Source organism: Herpailurus yagouaroundi, unplaced genomic scaffold, assembly GCF_014898765.1.
Source record: "Herpailurus yagouaroundi ecotype Mexico unplaced genomic scaffold, PumYag 67569, whole genome shotgun sequence".
NCBI lineage: Eukaryota > Metazoa > Chordata > Mammalia > Carnivora > Felidae > Herpailurus > Herpailurus yagouaroundi.
The window spans coordinates 3,059,697-3,076,261 of record NW_024420375.1 but is presented as its reverse complement, the minus strand read 5'-3'; the positions used below and the strand labels follow the sequence as shown (position 1 = coordinate 3,076,261).

Below are 16,565 nucleotides of genomic sequence, written 5' to 3'. Positions count from 1 at the left end.
GAACTGGGTTCCCCATGCCTCACGCAGTTCTTGGCTTGGAATCGGTGCTCAAGGGTATTTGCATTGGTGAGGAACTCTGCCTTCTTAGTAAAAACCACTTCTTCGTTTCTGAGTTTATGCATCTGAAAAATGGGTGTACTGTTCCCTCCTTCAAAGGCTATTGTGAAGATTAGAAACTGTTTGCATAAGAAAGCACCTATTAAAACCCTGAAAGGCCAGCTCTAATCCCTCAACGTCGTTAGGTTCTGGCACTGAGGTTCTTAACCTTTTCTGGTGGGCAACTCCTTTAAGATGCTGATAGACGCTATGGCCCTTCTTCCCAGAAAAATGCAGAGGTGTACAAAATGTTACTTTCCAGGGAGATTCTTAGAGCCCTTTAAAGCTTATTGATGCATCCCCTAAGTGTCCATGAACTCCAGGTTGAGAAGAACACTCGCTCTATCGAAAGAGGCACCTACTAAGTGTCAGATACTTTCCAGACATCATCTCCTTTAATCTGCAAACAGCCCCACTGTTAGGGATTGTAATTGTCTCCATCTTGTGGATGAGGAAGCTGATTTTTCAAAGAGTAAAATTTCACTTGTGCGATATTATCCAGGTACTGAGTAACAGAGCTGAGACTAAGATGTCTCCTTGACTCTTGGGCCAGTACCCTTTCTGCAATGGCATCGCCCGTTAAAAGACAGAGTGCTATAATAAAACTCACAGACAACAATTAAAAAAAATAAAACTAGCAAATAAATAAAAGTAACACTAACAAAATGCTATTGAAGCACAGTAGAAAGACAATATTATTTCTGACTGGGGAGAGGAGAATATACTGGGGGAGGTAACACTTCCTTAACCCTAAGGAATTTTAACCCACAGAAAATTAAGGTGCGTTAGAACATAAGCACAGTGCCTGGCACATATTTAGGGCTTAATAAATGTTTGCTAAATAAACAATTTCTATAAACAGCATCTCCAATCAGATCTTGTGTTTGGGGGAAGAAAAATCTGGCAATAAGATGAAGAATGGGTTAGAGAGCAGGGGGCCTTTAGAAAGGGAGACCAGTTAGTGGGTTCTAGGAATAATCACAACTACAGAGCATGAGAGGCTGACTTAGCACAGTGGCTGTGCTCATGGAAAAGAAGACACTTCTGGGAAAAACAACACACGTAGAGCTGATTGGGTTCTCAGGATGAAAGAGAAGGAGGAGTTGACAACAATTTTGAGGTTTCAAGTCTGGGTGACTGAGAGGGTGATGATACATTAACTGAGATAGGGAACACAGGAAGAGAAGCAGATTTAGGGGAAGATGAGTTCGAAGCCAGTATTGTTGTTCCTCCATTTCCAGAATCTACTTCTAAGTCAGACCTCCTCACCAGTCTCAACAGGGACCCAGATCGGGCGGCAGCTCAGGGTGGATATTCTGGTTTGGGTCAGGTCAGAAGAAAGACAGCTATGCATGTGCCCACAGGAGCCAAGACTGTACTTTCCGCCCAAGACTGTGGGGCTTTGACCGAGGTTTCAGGGTGACTGAGTCCCGGAAAGAGCATAGAAGAGGAGGGGGAGGAAGGACCAGACCCTCCACTCTACAAGATAAAATGACTTAGATGAGAAGGTGGTCGGGAGTGGTCATGGTGATGCTGGTGGTGGTGAACAGATCCTTCCCAGGATCTAGGTGGTCTGAGGATTCTTGAGTCTGTGACAGTATTGTGTGCCCACCCTCAGTCTCTACTTATAATGCCACTTTACAGCAGTGGTGGTACACCTACAGATTAGATTAACACTTAATCTCCCAGAGGATTTAGCCTGTGTCGTAGCACACATTTGCCACACCCTCTGTAAAGCCCTGGTTTCTAAGGTTCTTTCCACCGGAAGCTATGACAGAAGGAAATGTGTGGGTGGGGAGGGGTAATGGGTGAGGGGCCCAGGTTCCTGACAGTCGACACCCAGGGAACGAAGAGCAAGCGCCATGTTGAAGCCACCATTGCCACTCAGATCCCTCTTATTCCTGCAGCTGCCTCTGCTGGGGGTGGGGCTGAATTCGACAGGCCCCAAGCCCAATGGGAATGAAGACATCACAGCTGGTGGGAAACCTGGGACTGAAAGGGGTTGGTGAGAAGAGAGGCTGTGGGAAGGGGCCTTACGGAAAGCTTGAACCTGCAATGGGACGTTAGAATGATGCGGGTAGAATTTAAGAGTACTGTGTAGAAGGAAAGGGGAAGGGTTCTCTGCCTCCTGCTGCTGCTTCTCCTGACCATCATTTCTTGTCTTCCCCTCCCCCACTTCGTTTTCTCCCCAACCTAGATTTCTTCCTGACCGCTACACCCCCTGCGGCCCTCAGTGTTTCCACTCTGCCCCTCCCAGAGGTCCAGTGTTTTGTGTTCAATGTTGAGTACATGAATTGCACTTGGAACAGCAGCTCTGAGCCCCATCCCACCAACCTGACTCTGCACTATTGGTATGAGAAGGGAAGAGGGGAGCACAGGGGAGTAAGAGGAGGTGGGCTGGATGGGACTTCGTGGGGACCAAGAAAGAGGGTAGCCAGCATCCCAGCCTCCCTACCATTTTCTCATGGGGTAAGTCATACGTCAGTTCGGAGATGAGGCTGGGCTGTCTCATCTGTAGTCCCCAAGTTTATACCACTGTTCCCCTTCCTCTCAACCCTTCTCTAGGTACAAGAACTCCAATGATGATAGAGTCCAGGAGTGTGGCCACTATCTATTCTCTGGAGAGATCACTTCTGGCTGCTGGCTGCAAAAAGAGGAGATACATCTCTATGAAACATTTGTTGTCCAGCTCCAGGACCCACGGGAACCCAAGAGGCAGTCCACACAGAGGCTGAAATTGCAGAATCTGGGTAATGGGGAAAGGGCATCAAGAGTCCAGGGATATATTGTGGGGGTGCCGGGGAAATATTGTGGTGTGCTGGAGTGTCCGGAGTGGTTTTCTTTCACCTTAAGGGTACTTAAGCAGAAAGGAGGAGGCGAGGGATCCAATAGGGAAGGGAGAAGGGATCAGGGGGCACTACCTTCAGGATCCTAACTTGTCTAGGCCAGGGGAATGACCACACACACACACACACACACACACGCATATCTCCAGTGATCCCCTGGGCTCCGGAGAACCTAACGCTTCGCAACCTGAGCGAAACCCAGCTAGAACTGACCTGGAGTAACAGACACTTGGACCACTGTCTGGAGCACCTTGTGCAGTACCGGAGTGACTGGGACCGCAGCTGGACAGTGAGTGACTGGGGTTATGAATGTAGCAGCTGAGGCCAAGCAAATGGGGATAAAGTATTCAATCAGCCACATAGGGGGGCCTGCTGTCAAGCTCCTGTCCTCTGCCTCCCAGTTCCTCTGCTCTGTCCACCCTCATCCAACTCCCTTTCCTATCATCACCCGTGACTTTCCATTAACATTTCCGTACCCATACTTTCCTCAATGCCTGTTAAGCAAGTAAACAAAAGGAAACCTTCAAGGGGATCTGGAGGGGAGGGATTAGATTCTAGTCAGTGAAGGGAGCAATGTGGCTTGAGCAGTCCAGAGAGGAGAGAAGAACTGGGGAGAACCAGATGACATGTGGGGAGGGGCAGCAGTTTTAATTCTTCATTCTTTTTTAGACACCCATCTCTCCCTCACCCTCTTTCTCCCCAAGGAACAATCAGTGGACCACAGACATAGCTTCTCTCTGCCTAGCGTGGATGGGCAGAAATTCTACACGTTCCGTGTCCGGAGCCGCTATAACCCACTCTGTGGAAGCGCTCAGCGTTGGAGTGAATGGAGCCGCCCGATCCACTGGGGCAGCAATACTTCAAAGGGTAAAATGGGCCTAAGGCACCCCCCTACCCATGAACCCAGCACCCCAACCTTTCTAGCATCTCTGCCTTTTGCTCTACCACTCAACCCCTAAGCCCCCAATTTTGGTGGCCCATCTCCCCTCACTGTTGAACCTCAACCCTCAGGTAGCAGGGCTTTTCTGTGTAGGGTTGGGTCAGTATGTTGTTGGAGAGTGTGTGTGTGTGTTGGGGGGGGGTTGTTGAGAAGGAGACAGAGGGGATATAGAATGTATAAGATTCCCCTACAGCACTCCCAGAAATCGTGCATGGTAAAGATGGCTTTGGAAGCAGACAGATCTAGGGTTTAAACCTGCCTCTGCTACTTACTGCCTCTTTGACCTGGGGCATATCACTAACCTCTTTGATTCTGTTTCCTCATCTGTAAAGTGGAGATAACAATTGTTTGTCCCTCTCAGGAGTCATGAAGATTAAGTGTATGGACAGTGTCTAGCACTGCGCCAGGCACCAAGTTGGGGCTGTACAAATGTTGGCACGTAGTAGGGACGCTACAAATGTTAGGTCTCTTTCTCCTCCTTTTTTTTTTTTTTTATAGAGAATCCTTTGTTGTTTGCAATGGAAGCTGTGCTTATCCCCCTTGGCTCCGTGGGATTGATTATTAGCCTTATCTGTGTGTACTGCTGGCTGGAACGGTGAGATTTCAGATATACCAGGAAAATGAGGTGGGGGGTTGCCGCTGGGAATAAATAGTAGAGGAGGATTATCACAGGGTCTCCAGGAATAGAGGGCAGGACAGTAAGGAATGAGGGATCACTCCAGTGCGCATGCTGCTAGAAGGAAGCCACAGGAACAGAGAACACAGAATCCCTTCTTCATTCCATCTGGGAGAACTGGGAGATGGATAATAAAAGAGCATAACCTGCTGTGCCCCCTCTTTCTCCTCTGTCAGGACGATGCCCCGGATTCCTACCCTCAAGAACCTAGAGGATCTGGTTACTGAATACCACGGGAACTTTTCGGTGAGAACATTGTCAAAGGCAACTGCAGTTTGTCAACTAGCGACTGCCTGCCAGCAAGTCAGACAGAGTATGGGGAGCAGAGGGAATGGGAGGGGGCCTGCACTAACAGTCAGGATGTGGCCAACCGATTGGGGGATGGGCTGGATGGAGACACACAGAAGAACTGGTTACAAATTGGTTGAGGCAGATGGAAACAGTGGTACTGGGGGCCCCAAGAGTCTGTGTGTCCCTTCCGTGATCACTGCAGTTGCAGACGTTGGTTGTAAGAGCTCCCTTGGCACAGAGCATGGGTCTTTTACCCCCTGCCCCTAATTGACCCCTGACCTGGAGATATCTGTCTTTAGGCCTGGAGTGGAGTATCTAAGGGACTGGCGGAGAGTCTGCAGCCAGACTACAGTGAATGGCTCTGCCACGTCAGTGAGATTCCCCCAAAAGGAGGGGCTCCAGGGGAGGGGCCTGGTGGCTCCCCCTGCAGCCAGCATAGCCCCTACTGGGCTCCCCCGTGTTACACCCTGAAACCGGAGCCCTGATACCCTGACAATACCCCAGAGTCCTGTAGTCCTAAATTGTACTAACTTCCCCTCATCCAGCCAGCATCGGTCCAATGCTCACCTCGCCCCCCCGTGGCTGATTCTGAATTTTATGCCCCCTATGCCTCCCCCACCCCCCCCCCCCCCCCCGCCAACCCGCATTCAGTTTCTCCTATCATCCAATTGGCCCTTTGCCCCAAAACCGAACCGGGTTTCTCATCTTCCCCAATCCAGCCCCTCTTCCTCACAGGATTGTTTCTCCCCACCATCCTTCCATCCTTCCCTCCCTCTTTTCCATCTACCCTTCAATTATTCTTGAATCAATGAGAAATAAAGCTTCTGTCGATAATCATCAAGAACGTCTGTTGTTGGGGCAGGGGCAAGGGAAACGTGGGGTGCAATAAGCGGGGGAGGCATGGTGCTGACGGTAGGAAAAAGGAGTTGTAGACTCACGATGTGGAAGCAGTAGTACCACAAATGAACTAGAGAACAGGACTGTTCCAGAAACTTGGCTTTTCTCTAGGGGTCCTGCACTCCTTCCAGGATGCATTCTAGAATTAGATTTACCAGGGCACCTGAGCGGCCCAGTCAGTTAAGCGTCCGACTCTTGGTTTCAGCTCAGGTCATGATCTCATGGTTCGTGGGTTCGAGCCCCACAGCAGGCTCTGCGTTGGCAGTGCGGAGCCTGCTTGGGATTCTCTCTCTTCCTCTCTCTGCCCCTCCCCTGCTCATATTCTCCCTCTCCCTCTCTCAAAATAAACAGATAAACATTTAAAAAAAGAATTAGATTTACTGTGGTGCTCCCACTCCCAGCAAATCTTTCACAGACCCCACTCAGGTTCTTCTCTCCTTATCCTTACTCCACCTTCTGCCACACATACCACTTCTGACCTCATAATCCCTCAACTGCAGCCTCAGGCCCCACCCCTAGGGATGCTGGTTATCCACAACTGCCGATAGCTCTCTCTGGGCCCCTTCGGCCTATGCAATCCATCTACCTCTCTAGATCCCCAATCCTATGGGCCCACTTCCAGCTCCCCCAGGACCTCTAGAACACTCTCCTTCCAAATGACTCATCAGGCCTCTATCTGAAGAGTGAGAAGATCTTGAGAGCATGTTCATTTTCATCACACATGGAGGTGAGGGCCATCACAGAGCTGGAGTCTGTGTGTAGGGCCTGGGAGGTTTGAGGGCAGTGGAGATCACAGGGATGGCATGTATACTAGAGAAGGGCCACATGGCCCATCCCATGTCTTCTCAGATAATTAGCAGTTTCTGGCCAATATCAATTGCTCTGTCCTTCTGTTGATGCACTACACCAGCAGAAAAGTAGGGTTGCCTGAAACAGGTGAGGAGTTGGGGGAGGGGACTGATGGCAGATGGTCAGAAGTAAGTAGGATCATTTCTAGCTCCCAAGCCCTCTGACTGGCAAGAAGAGAGCTCCTTGAATCTAACAGCTCTCTCCAACCCATTCAGGATAGGATCCCACTCTCCTTCCTTAACGGCCCCAATTACCCTATGGCCTCCCTCCAGACACCATCGACTTGTGTGATGAAACAGGGACAATGAAGATGTTTTTCGTGATGAAGACCCCTGGAGACTATGCCAGCAAATTCCTTACAGCTCGAAGCACCTACTACGCTTGTAAGGTGGAGCGTGGAGCACGAGGTAGAGGCTTGGGAGCACTCCTGAGAGAGCAAGGCCCTCAAAATGGATTGTGAACCTTGTCCTTAGCATAGGGTCCGCTCAACCAGATCCAAACTGACCATCTCTAGTCGGCCTAAGAAAGAGCACTGCCTCTATGACAATAGGGTAGGCTTACACATATTATGCCCCCCACCTAGAATTAGTCTTGAGGGGAGGAAATAGGGTACATCAGCTCAAGGTCGTGTTGAGTGCTAGGGTCCTGACATCTTGGGTTTTGGAAGGGTGGAGACTGGGTGGCAGGGCCTGGGGATAGCACACTGCTGTGTTCATAGGAACCCGAGTAGAGAATGCCTACAAAGCTTTTGTGCCCCTTCTGAAGAATCCAGAACCTGAGTTAATCGGTAAGGAACATGATGGAGGAAGGAGAAACATGGAAAAGACCTTATGTAGCTGGATGATATAGTATATTCTCTGTATAGAGTGGGAAAGGTGTGATATGGCAGGTAGGATCACAGGATCCTAGGAAAAGGGGAATACAGCCTCGGTCCACTTTAGGATGGATGTGTAGCTCAAACCAGATGGAGTTGTATGTGTCACTCACCCCTACCCCCACCCCCATTTCTCAAGCATTGTCTTGATATATTTCCCTATCAAAACCCCATCGTTTCCATCTTGCTCTTGATCCTTTTCTCTTGGAGTCTTGGTGACCCAATTCGCAATGAAAAGAGCAAAACTTAGGCACCTTCAGATCACTCCTCAGCCTAGCTTTAGGCCCATTACTCCAAGTGATCACCGGAATTATGGGAGGGATGGGATGGGTAGATAAGATCTCTAGTCCTCAGAGGCAGGGGGGGTGGGGGGGTGCCTTTTCCTGGTTCTTAGAAAACTTGCGCTCACAATGTGATGTCATGGAGAAAAATCGATTGAAAATGCTTAAAATCCAAGAAGCCAAGAAAGTCGTTGCAATCGAATCCACTGCGAACGCCCCAGTAAGGCTCCCCAAATGTGCTCTGCCCCCCCCACACTCCCCCCTCCCTCCCAGCCAACACAAGCCTCCTGCACCTTGGCCCCCTGGAATGAATTTCCTTTCCAAGTCCAAGGTCCAAGCTCAAGACCTACCTCCAACCTCTTTTGGCCTGCCTCTGGCCCTAGTTTGTAGAAAGCTTCCCTGCAGGGGCCTCTTTATCTACTTATGGACGTTTTCCTTTTCCAGTCTAGGTCTACCGGAAGATCAGATGAAGAGGGGCCCCCTCCCCCTCACAAGGGTCTGACCTTTAAGACCAGAGCAGACGTTTTCAGTAGAAGGGATAGACATCGCTAACTGAATAAAGTGACCAAGTGAGAGCAGTAATATTAGGTATGGAATTGCTGGAATTTTATATGAGGCCCCTTTTTCAAGAAAAGACACCGTCTCCCAATATCTGTACCAAGGCTTGAGTGTGCCCCAGGCACCGTGGAGGTTCTGAGGGTTCGGACGAGTGGCAGGAGAGGGCTGGGGTGGGGGAGCACATGGGTGGGGGTGAGGAAAAACCGTGAAGTCTCCTACAATGAGCCTTTGAGGGACAGAGTAGGGGGTGGGGTCTTCTCCAACCAAACTACCTCCCCTCCAGAGAGGCCTATCACTCTATCCAGAGAGCCTGCCTACTATTGCTGGGGTTAGGTGACGGATTGGGATCTTCCCTCCCCGCCACCACAATCTACCGACTCCTCCTGCTGAAATTCCCCAACCCCCTACTTCTCTGCCTCCTCGCTGTCCCTCCCGCCCGTCCTCTGCCTTTTCCCCACCCACCCCCCACCTCTTATCCGAGGGGAGCAGAAAGGCAGCAGAAACCAGAGCTGGTTATAGGCATTTATTGAATTTATTCATTTATTGATTTGACACACTTCCCCACTCCAATCTAGCACATGATACAATCTGGGTAGGCCAGGCGCTGACACAGGAAATGATGGGAACCCACAGCAGGGGGGGGGGGAGGGGACAATGCAAAGGGGACTGGGGGAGGGGCTGCTTTGGGGGCTGGGGTGGAGAAGGAGCCCCAGATGGCCACCCTGGCAGGTGCTAGTAAACCTGATCCACATTCTCCTCCATCCTGCTCATTTCCCAGACCCTCAGCCAAGCTCCCCAGCTCCCCCTTCCCTGTTCCACCCCTCCCCCTGCCTGCCACCACACACACTTCCACATAACCCCTGTAGTCAGGCAAGGGGAAGAAGGGCAGGAACAGCTGTCAGGGGCCTGGAACAGGGAGGTCTCTGTGCCTAACTTTACCACCCTAAATCCTTCCCTCTTCTCCCCCTCCCCTTCCCCCGGCCGCAAACTAATTCCAGGCCTTCAATGCACTCTCCCACCATAGCATTAACCCGCAGCGGGTCACTCGAGAGTGTGGCTGCACCCCAACACCACATGCTCCCAGACACAAGGTGAATGAGGGGGCCTGGCTTAGCTTTTTCCATAGGGAAACTCTAAGCTAGTTGCGCCCAGACCTTGTTCTCCACATCTCCAAGTCTCCATGTCATCGTCGCTGGAGCTCTTTCCCCTGCTCTCCACTGCTGCTCCCCTGCCCCCTGCTCTCTGTCGGCCTGGTGTTCTCTCATCCCGTTTCCCATGCTTCCCCGAGTAATGTCTGTAGTGTTTGTATCATGTCACTATGACAAAGCCTTCAAAAAGAAAAAAAAAAAAGCATTCTCCCCACCACTAGCACCTTGCCACTGTTAAAAATCTCTATATTTGTGTTTATATTTCTTTAAAAGTTTATAAAAAGCCTTTCTGTGATCTGCAGCCTTCCAAGGGTGATTTGGCCTGGTGAGCCTCTCCAGTGCTCAGACCTTGGCCCTTCCAGGTCCCTATTACCCTCCCCCCCACCCCACACCACTGGCCTAGGGGGCCACTGCATAAAAATCCAAGGCTTAACCTAGCCTGGACCAGCTCAGATAAGACTACAAAAAATCCTGCTCCCAAAGGCAGGGGTAAGGCCACTGGTGACTTCACATTTCCAACAGCATTGCCCACCCCTGCTATAAAACCTAGGGAGTGGGAATCGGGGGGAGCCTAGGAAGGCTCCCAAGAGGGGGCCTCACCCCCTAATTGGCACAGTGAGAATAAGCCCTTTCTCCCTTTCCCCCACCCCTTTCCCTCCCTCCCTCCCCCCATAGTTCCCATATGGGGCAGTTTTATCTTTCTAATTTCCTCAACACCTGTGTGAGCAGACCCCACCCTAGCTCTAAAGCAGGGTCCCAAATTCCCAGGGAAGGGTCAAGGGTAAAGAGTGGATATGGGCACGCCTGGCTCCACCTCTGAAGCAGGGGACAAAGCTTCTAGCCATGGCTCAGGGATCTGTGGGAAGAAGAAAATAGAAGACAAGGTAAGAGGCTGATCTGGGGCGTGACAACTTTCCACCATTAAGGTCACACGCCCCCAAAACAGAGACAGCCCTTCCCCACACGTTTTCCTGTGCTAATGCTAGGGGTGGGCTTTGCTGAAGGGCCTGGAGGTCCCATCTGGAAACTCTGCCTCTCCACTATGATACCCTCCCAATTCCCCAGGAGCTCCAGCTACTCCTTGCTCTAAATCTCCCTCTTGCTCAGCTCATGGAACTAGCTGGGCACCTAGGGGGTGGCCAGAGGTTGTGAGATGCTACTGTTGATTAAGAGGTACCATACCTGGCTCAAAGTTGAAGTCTAATCCCTCGCCCCCATCCATGAGGTCACTGATGATGTTATCCACGTCACACTCCAGGTTCTCCATGTACATATCGAGATCTAGATCCTGAGGCATTCTGTCTTGGCTTGCAGCTTCCATAGCAGGTGTGAGCACAGGAGTCCCCAGGGTCTTGGGGATGGGAGCACCTGCCATGACTGGAGGTGGCGCTATCATAGAGAGGGTGGGAACCAGACTGCTGGGGCCTGGGGCCTCTAGGGGCTTGGGACACAGGCCAACCCCTGTGGCTAGCTTACTGGAGGAAGGTATGCCCCCCAGCAACAGAAGTGTTGGAGCCTGGGACAGAATGGGATCTACCTGGGTCATGAGGACATCAGCAGGGGGTGGTGGCGTATCAGAGGTGAGCAGGGCCTCCAGAGACTGGGAGCTTGAGAAGCACCCTTCTCCTGCTGACAGGGGCCCCTCTGCTGGGCTGAAGAGGGAGGTGCTGTAGGTGTGTAAGGGACCTGTCACCCCAGGATGCTGCAAAGAGAAGCCAGAGAGACTACTCCGAGAGAGCAGGGAATGGGAAGATGTGAGATTGAGCCCATCTAACAGCTCCAGATCTTCATTTAGGGTGGGAGGGACACCCCCTGCATAGCTGCTGATGGAGGCTGGTATCTCCTCCTCTGCCAGCACCTCAGACTCTCGCCTCATGGGGGAGTGCCTTGTGCTGACACTGCTAGCATTTGAACTGCTTCGTGGACGGAAGGTGGTCCACACATCTGCTTCTTCAGGGTTTCGAGAGCAAGGGCTGCCTGACCACTTGGTGAAGTGGCCAACGGGGCTGGTTGGAGTGGCACCTTCAGGCGGGGCTGGCAGCACGGCTGGTTTCTTCTTGGGGGCCTTGCTGCGGCCCCGAAGCAGCTTGCTGCTGCTATCCATGGAGGCTGCCCGGCGGCGGGGAGCCTTGCCGCTCTTGCCTCCCTCAGGGTTCAGCATCCACCAAGAGCTCTTGCCAGTAGCCTCGTTGTGAACCTTGATGAACTTGCTGTGCAGGGACAGGTTGTGGCGGATCGAGTTCTGGAGGGGGCAGAGGCAGCAGGAAAGGGGCATGAGGTATGTGCAGGGGAGGTCAGTGGCCAGCAGTCCAGCCTCAAAGGATGCTGGGACATAGCAGGGGCATTCCTCGAAACTCAGAGCTATCCAAGTCCAGAGGAGAACAGGCAAAGGTAGGGGCGGGGAAGGAGGGTGTGTGTGTGGGGAGACCATACACAGTTCCCACCCAAAGGCAAGACACTCAGCCTCTGCTCCAGACTTTTTGGCACAAGGGCCCAGGAGACAGCCTGAGTAACAACCTACTGCAGAGGGCACTGGGCCTGCTCTGGAAAAGCTCACAGCACTGCACTCCTCCCAGGTCTCTGAGGGGCTGTCTGGTGTTGGTGGTCACTGGGGAAGACACACTCCTGGTTCAGCAAGAGCTAGGATTAGGTGGGGAAAGAGAATTCCACAGCTCCAATCTCTTTCCTTGAGTGGAGGCTTGGGTGGAGTTTATGGGAAAGTGGCGTAACACCAGCCCAGGACTGACCGACCCTGTGTTGAGCCAGTTCTCTGAATAGGCTGAGGGGCTGGACCCTCAACAGAGCTGGCGCTCTACTCCCCATGGGGCACTGGAGCCCCAGCTCTCCATAGGATTTGCAGATTCCTTTGTTCCTGATTCCTCCCAATCACTGGGCACACACCCTCAACTTCACTCAGGCCAGGCTTCTCACCGTGCCTCAAATCCACAAGGCACATTCCTTATCCTAGGAAGGATCTCCCCTCAGTAAATTCTGCTAGTTCCTCAAGACCAAGCAGAAGTCCCCTCTCTTCTATTAAGTGGCTGCCTGACTGCTGCTGCCAAATTTCTTGTGTGGTATTTTTAATCTGTTCTACACCACCTTACCCAACCTATATTGTACTATTTACCATCTCATGCAATTACACGCATCAAGTATAAGTGCCCACGGCGCAGGCCATGTTGTCCAGTCAGGCAGCACTCAAACGGTGCCCCCCCTCAGAGTGCCAAGCTGCCAGTACATAATCGATATGTTACCTTATTGGTGGGTGGCCCCTTGAGGCTCTATCAGCTTTGGAGTGCCTCGGGTATTGGAAGCTCCATGTTCTCCCTTCCTCCTTTCCTCTCTCTGTTCTCCCTTTCTCCCTCACTGCTGATATTCTGAGAGAGATAAGTTTTTTTTTTTTTTTTCCTCAGGGGCCTAGGGAGCTGAGATTGGTAGCTTCTTGAGCCCCCAGAGCAGCTTATTGCTACTGGTTGCCCCAGGCTAGTTAAACCATCCTTTTTTGTCCCCGAACCCCCCCCCCCCCCCACCTCCCTACTCTTTCCTACCTCCTTTCCCCTACTTCTCCTCAGGAATTTGTGCCTAAGATCTCCAACCTTAGGGGCATTTGACCTCCCACATGGAGCTCTTCAGTGTTTGGAAAATCAGGAGGAGCCCAGAAGGGCTTGGAGCAAAACTAGAGGCTGAGGCTATGGACAGTCAGAAACACATGAATTGATTTCTGACTGGTGCTCCAGATAAGGAGACCCTCTGCCTGGGGAAAGATGCTTAAGTAGCTTCTTGTTCCAGGGCTCTTGAGGCAAAGAACTCCTTGTCTCCCTGGGACCCTTCAGTAATGGCATTCCTAACCACACTGGCTGCATTGGTACTCCTGGTTCTTTCGAGGAGTCCCACTTGTCCACCTACACAGTAACCGTCCATCCTTAGTAACTGAGAACCACTGTGACTTCTGGCACTGTGACTCCCCACCCCTTCCATCCTTTAACTCTGGGTCTGCTGAGAAGGTCCGTTCCTTTCTCCACACTCAATACCCATGAGGCCCATTCTTCTATCCCCTCTCCTTTAGGCTCAGAACTAGTACAACCTCCTACCTGGAGAGGTCAGCTCCTTATAATTCTTACCTGTTAGAAGTGGGGGGAGTGACTCCCTATAATTCTTACCTGTTGGAAGTGGGGGGTGACTGGTAATTGTTCCCCAAGCCACCTAAACTAAGCTTTCTTGTTCTAAGTGAGTGCCACCCCCCCCCACCGTGGGGTGGGAGTAATCTCAGCACATCCCCAGAAAAGCCAGTTCAGGCTGTGAAGCTTACTCCTTGGAGTGGGGGTGGGGGGTGGGGGATGAGAGCCTTGAAGGCCCAGCACTCAGCCCAATGAAGAGAATTTGGTAGCATGGGCTAGCAGAAAGAATATATGATTTATAGTTAGACCTGAGTTCAAGTCCTCACTCTGCTGATATTAGGCGAGCTTCCTGACCTTTCCATACCTTAGTTTCCCAGTATGTAAAACGTGGAATCTCAAGAATTGCTGGGAAAATTAATAAAACAAAAAATGTCAAAACTACTTTGTAAACTAAAAAGCGGCAAATAAGTGTAAATTATAAGGAGGGACTACACTCCCACAGCATAACTAACAACTCATGATTATTTCTTCTACCCTGGAAAATGAACCTGAGGGAAAAGAAAAAACAGCTGTGTAGGCTGGGTCCAAGGAGGGGAGGGAGCTCTTTATGAGCTGAGACTGTGGCATGGCAGTCTACCCAGAAATAGTGCCAAGGGTCTCAGTCAGCTGTCCTGTTTTCTGTCCTGCCCAACTCCTAGGAATACTGCAGATCTGATCCCTCCGTCCATCTACTCTACCTAGGGGAGGACCCTCTGCTCATTCAACCCTCTGTACTTTCTTGTATGCTGATGTCACCACCTACAGGGGTGCGGGATGTCAAGGAGTTGAAGCTCCCCGTTTCACGATTAGGGCCCCTTCTCAGGACAAGTTTTCCGAGCATCTAGTGAGATCTTTCCTCACAGTTTCTTCATGGAAGGCCAAGAGAACTCCCAACCTTTTGCTCTAAAGTCAGAGCCTTCTCTCTCTCTCTCTCTCTCTCTCTCTCTCTCTCTCTCCCTTTTGTAACTAATATTCCTCAACAGTAAATGAAAACTCTTCCCCTTCCAGACTTAGATAGCACCTTACTAGGGAGTTTCTTAGCACTACAGGGTAAACTGAGGCAGGTAGCAGCTCATGCCCCCTTTTTTCCCTCCTGGTCCGTAAGATCAGCTACCTTACCCCATGAATATCACCTTTTTTTTTTTTTTTTAACCTATGCCACTCTACCTCCTCTTCTTGGGTAGAGGAGTTCTTGAACAGTACCTCTACCCTGAGGTATTGAGAAGCAAGCAGGGAATCCAAGTAATCCCACAGGAATGGGAGAAAAGGTGTTGGGGTGGGAGGTGGGGGAGGAGGGAAGGCCAGGTTCATGTGGGGAATCCACACAGTTCCTGCTGTACATAGGATAAAGACTTCTCTGTGGGAATAAGTGTTTGGGGCAGCTCAAGCCAAAGTGCTGGGAGTGCTGAGCAGTGAGCAGAGAATTCAATTTTCTCCAAGGCAAGGACAGTGTCTTATTCATCTGCGATCCTCCAGCATCAAGCACTGAGCGTGGTATATACTATGTCCTAAGTAAATGTTTGTGTAATTGATGATTGAAGGTGGGTCTCTCGGGTGGTGGCGTAAAAGGGGCCCCAGAACGGCAGCAAGGAGGCTAGGGATCCCAGGGGCAGATGGTATTGGGACAGAGGTAAGGGGGTCATAGTTACCTTCCATCCTGCTGAGCTGTTGCTGTCACCCTTGTCCTTGAAGTAGGGCACAGTGCGGACCATCCACTCATAGATCTGGGCGAGTGTCAGTCGCTTCTCGGGGGCGCTTTCAATGGCCTGGCTGATGAGTTCTGCATATGACTGATTTCCCCAGGCATTCCGGCGGGAGCCTCCCTTCCGAGGACCTGTTACAGCCCCCAGGATCCCGGGCTGGGGGCCCCCTGCCGGCTCGGGGAGCTGGGAGGGCAACAGGATCGGGTCTGAGCGCCCCTCCGTGTGTACCTTCTCTCCCAGACCCGGCTCCACCTCGGGCGGCTCAGGCGGCTCGGACGCCTCGGTAGCGAGCTCTGGTCGGGGAAGGGGCCAGGTGCAGGAGCGGGGACGGCTCTGGGGTTCGAAGTCGGGATCGAGGTCTATGATCGCAGCAGCCTCTGTGGCTGAATTCTCATTCCTTGGATCCATACGTGGAGTTGGACCTCCGCCACTCAGCGTTCAGAGGAGCCTGCCACAGTCCCTCACGATGCCTCCCCCCAGGGGGGAAGCACCGAGGGCCAGGAGGCACATTCCTGCCGGTCCTCAGAAAGTCGCGAACTTCCCCCTCGCCCCAGGACGCTAGCCCCCAAGCTGTCCCTTCTACACAGTTCTCTGATCCTCTTCTCGACTACAAGCGGACAGCCTCAGAGCTCTTTCTGAGACACCACCTGTAACCTCCGCCTAGCGAAGGCACTTTTTTTCCAACCTCTCACTCAGCTTCCTGCTCTTTTAAACCTGAGGCACCGTATCCCCTCATACATTGCGCTCCCATCACCAAACGTCTCCTTAGCCGCGGTTCCCTCCCCCTTTTAAGTTGCTGCCCCCCGGACACTCCTCCCAAATTTCCTCCACCCGGATCACTGCCCTCCCCCACGCCCCGCTCCCCCGCGTCACTTGCCCCTCCCCTAGCTGCCCCTCCCCCCGCCTCTTCCTTTCCCTCCACTCTTAATCGGGTCCACGTCCCCGCGGCCCCAGCCTCTCCTATTCCCGCACCAATTCCCCTATCAACCCCCCCACCCCCCGCCCCCCGGGTTTCCTTTTTGTTTTGCTCCCAGCCGCAGCCCCCGCCTGACGTCTCTGTTTACCACTCGCCGGGGCAGCCATCTGCGCACGCGCCTGGAGAGCCAGTTGGGAAACCGAGTTCTTCAGTCGTGCCACCCTAGTCGGCCTTAAGGACTACATTTCCCGTCCTACTTCGCGGCCAGGAGCCCGATAAGGGCGGCTGGAGAGCGGCGTGGCAGGATATAGGGAGGTGGAACTTTAATTAATA

The 16,565-nt window shown here is 52.0% G+C and overlaps 3 protein-coding genes across 5 annotated transcripts; 2 read left to right on the top strand and 1 right to left on the bottom strand.

The window, feature by feature from the left end:
* Window positions 1-1,944: 1,944 nt before the first annotated feature.
* IL2RG (interleukin 2 receptor subunit gamma) lies at window positions 1,945-5,690 on the top strand. Its single transcript, XM_040467715.1, has 8 exons — window positions 1,945-2,073; window positions 2,294-2,447; window positions 2,662-2,846; window positions 3,092-3,231; window positions 3,647-3,809; window positions 4,381-4,477; window positions 4,735-4,804; window positions 5,149-5,690. The coding sequence occupies exons 1-8, from the start codon at window positions 1,959-1,961 to the stop codon at window positions 5,332-5,334; spliced, it is 1,110 nt and encodes a 369-aa protein (XP_040323649.1). The 5' UTR covers window positions 1,945-1,958; the 3' UTR covers window positions 5,335-5,690.
* Window positions 5,691-6,038: 348 nt separating this feature from the next.
* CUNHXorf65 (chromosome unknown CXorf65 homolog) lies at window positions 6,039-8,337 on the top strand. Of its 3 annotated transcripts, XM_040467817.1 has the most exons (6): window positions 6,039-6,473; window positions 6,596-6,682; window positions 6,868-7,002; window positions 7,314-7,382; window positions 7,864-7,970; window positions 8,195-8,337. In XM_040467817.1, exons 2-6 carry the CDS (start codon window positions 6,643-6,645, stop codon window positions 8,300-8,302), a joined length of 459 nt encoding a protein of 152 aa, XP_040323751.1. In that variant the 5' UTR covers window positions 6,039-6,473; window positions 6,596-6,642; the 3' UTR covers window positions 8,303-8,337. The 3 variants fall into 3 exon arrangements, with proteins under 3 accessions (XP_040323751.1, XP_040323752.1, XP_040323753.1); XM_040467818.1 differs by lacking the exon at window positions 6,596-6,682; XM_040467819.1 differs by lacking the exon at window positions 7,314-7,382.
* Window positions 8,338-8,816: 479 nt separating this feature from the next.
* On the bottom strand, window positions 8,817-16,139 carry FOXO4 (forkhead box O4). Its single transcript, XM_040467684.1, has 3 exons — window positions 15,263-16,139; window positions 10,639-11,698; window positions 8,817-10,312 (listed from the first exon to the last, which is right to left on the bottom strand). The coding sequence occupies exons 1-3, from the start codon at window positions 15,722-15,724 to the stop codon at window positions 10,305-10,307; spliced, it is 1,530 nt and encodes a 509-aa protein (XP_040323618.1). The 5' UTR covers window positions 15,725-16,139; the 3' UTR covers window positions 8,817-10,304.
* Window positions 16,140-16,565: the final 426 nt, after the last annotated feature.

What these genes read in the sequence shown, in the direction of transcription:
- IL2RG (XM_040467715.1), top strand. Translation starts at nt 1,959, where the DNA reads ATGTTGAAGCCACCATTGCCACTCAGATCCCTCTTATTCCTGCAGCTG. An exon ending in GCTGAAATTGCAGAATCTGG is followed by an intron (nt 2,847 to 3,091) that starts GTAATGGGGAAA and finishes GCATATCTCCAG; the next exon opens with TGATCCCCTGGGCTCCGGAG. An exon ending in GTGTACTGCTGGCTGGAACG is followed by an intron (nt 4,478 to 4,734) that starts GTGAGATTTCAG and finishes CTCCTCTGTCAG; the next exon opens with GACGATGCCCCGGATTCCTA.
- CUNHXorf65 (XM_040467817.1), top strand. Translation starts at nt 6,643, where the DNA reads ATGCACTACACCAGCAGAAAAGTAGGGTTGCCTGAAACAG. An exon ending in GGTGGAGCGTGGAGCACGAG is followed by an intron (nt 7,003 to 7,313) that starts GTAGAGGCTTGG and finishes CTGTGTTCATAG; the next exon opens with GAACCCGAGTAGAGAATGCC. An exon ending in TCCAGAACCTGAGTTAATCG is followed by an intron (nt 7,383 to 7,863) that starts GTAAGGAACATG and finishes CCTGGTTCTTAG; the next exon opens with AAAACTTGCGCTCACAATGT.
- FOXO4 (XM_040467684.1), bottom strand. Translation starts at nt 15,724, where the DNA reads ATGGATCCAAGGAATGAGAATTCAGCCACAGAGGCTGCTGCGATCATA. An exon ending in ACAGCTCAGCAGGATGGAAG is followed by an intron (nt 11,699 to 15,262) that starts GTAACTATGACC and finishes TGCCCCCTCCAG; the next exon opens with AACTCGATCCGCCACAACCT.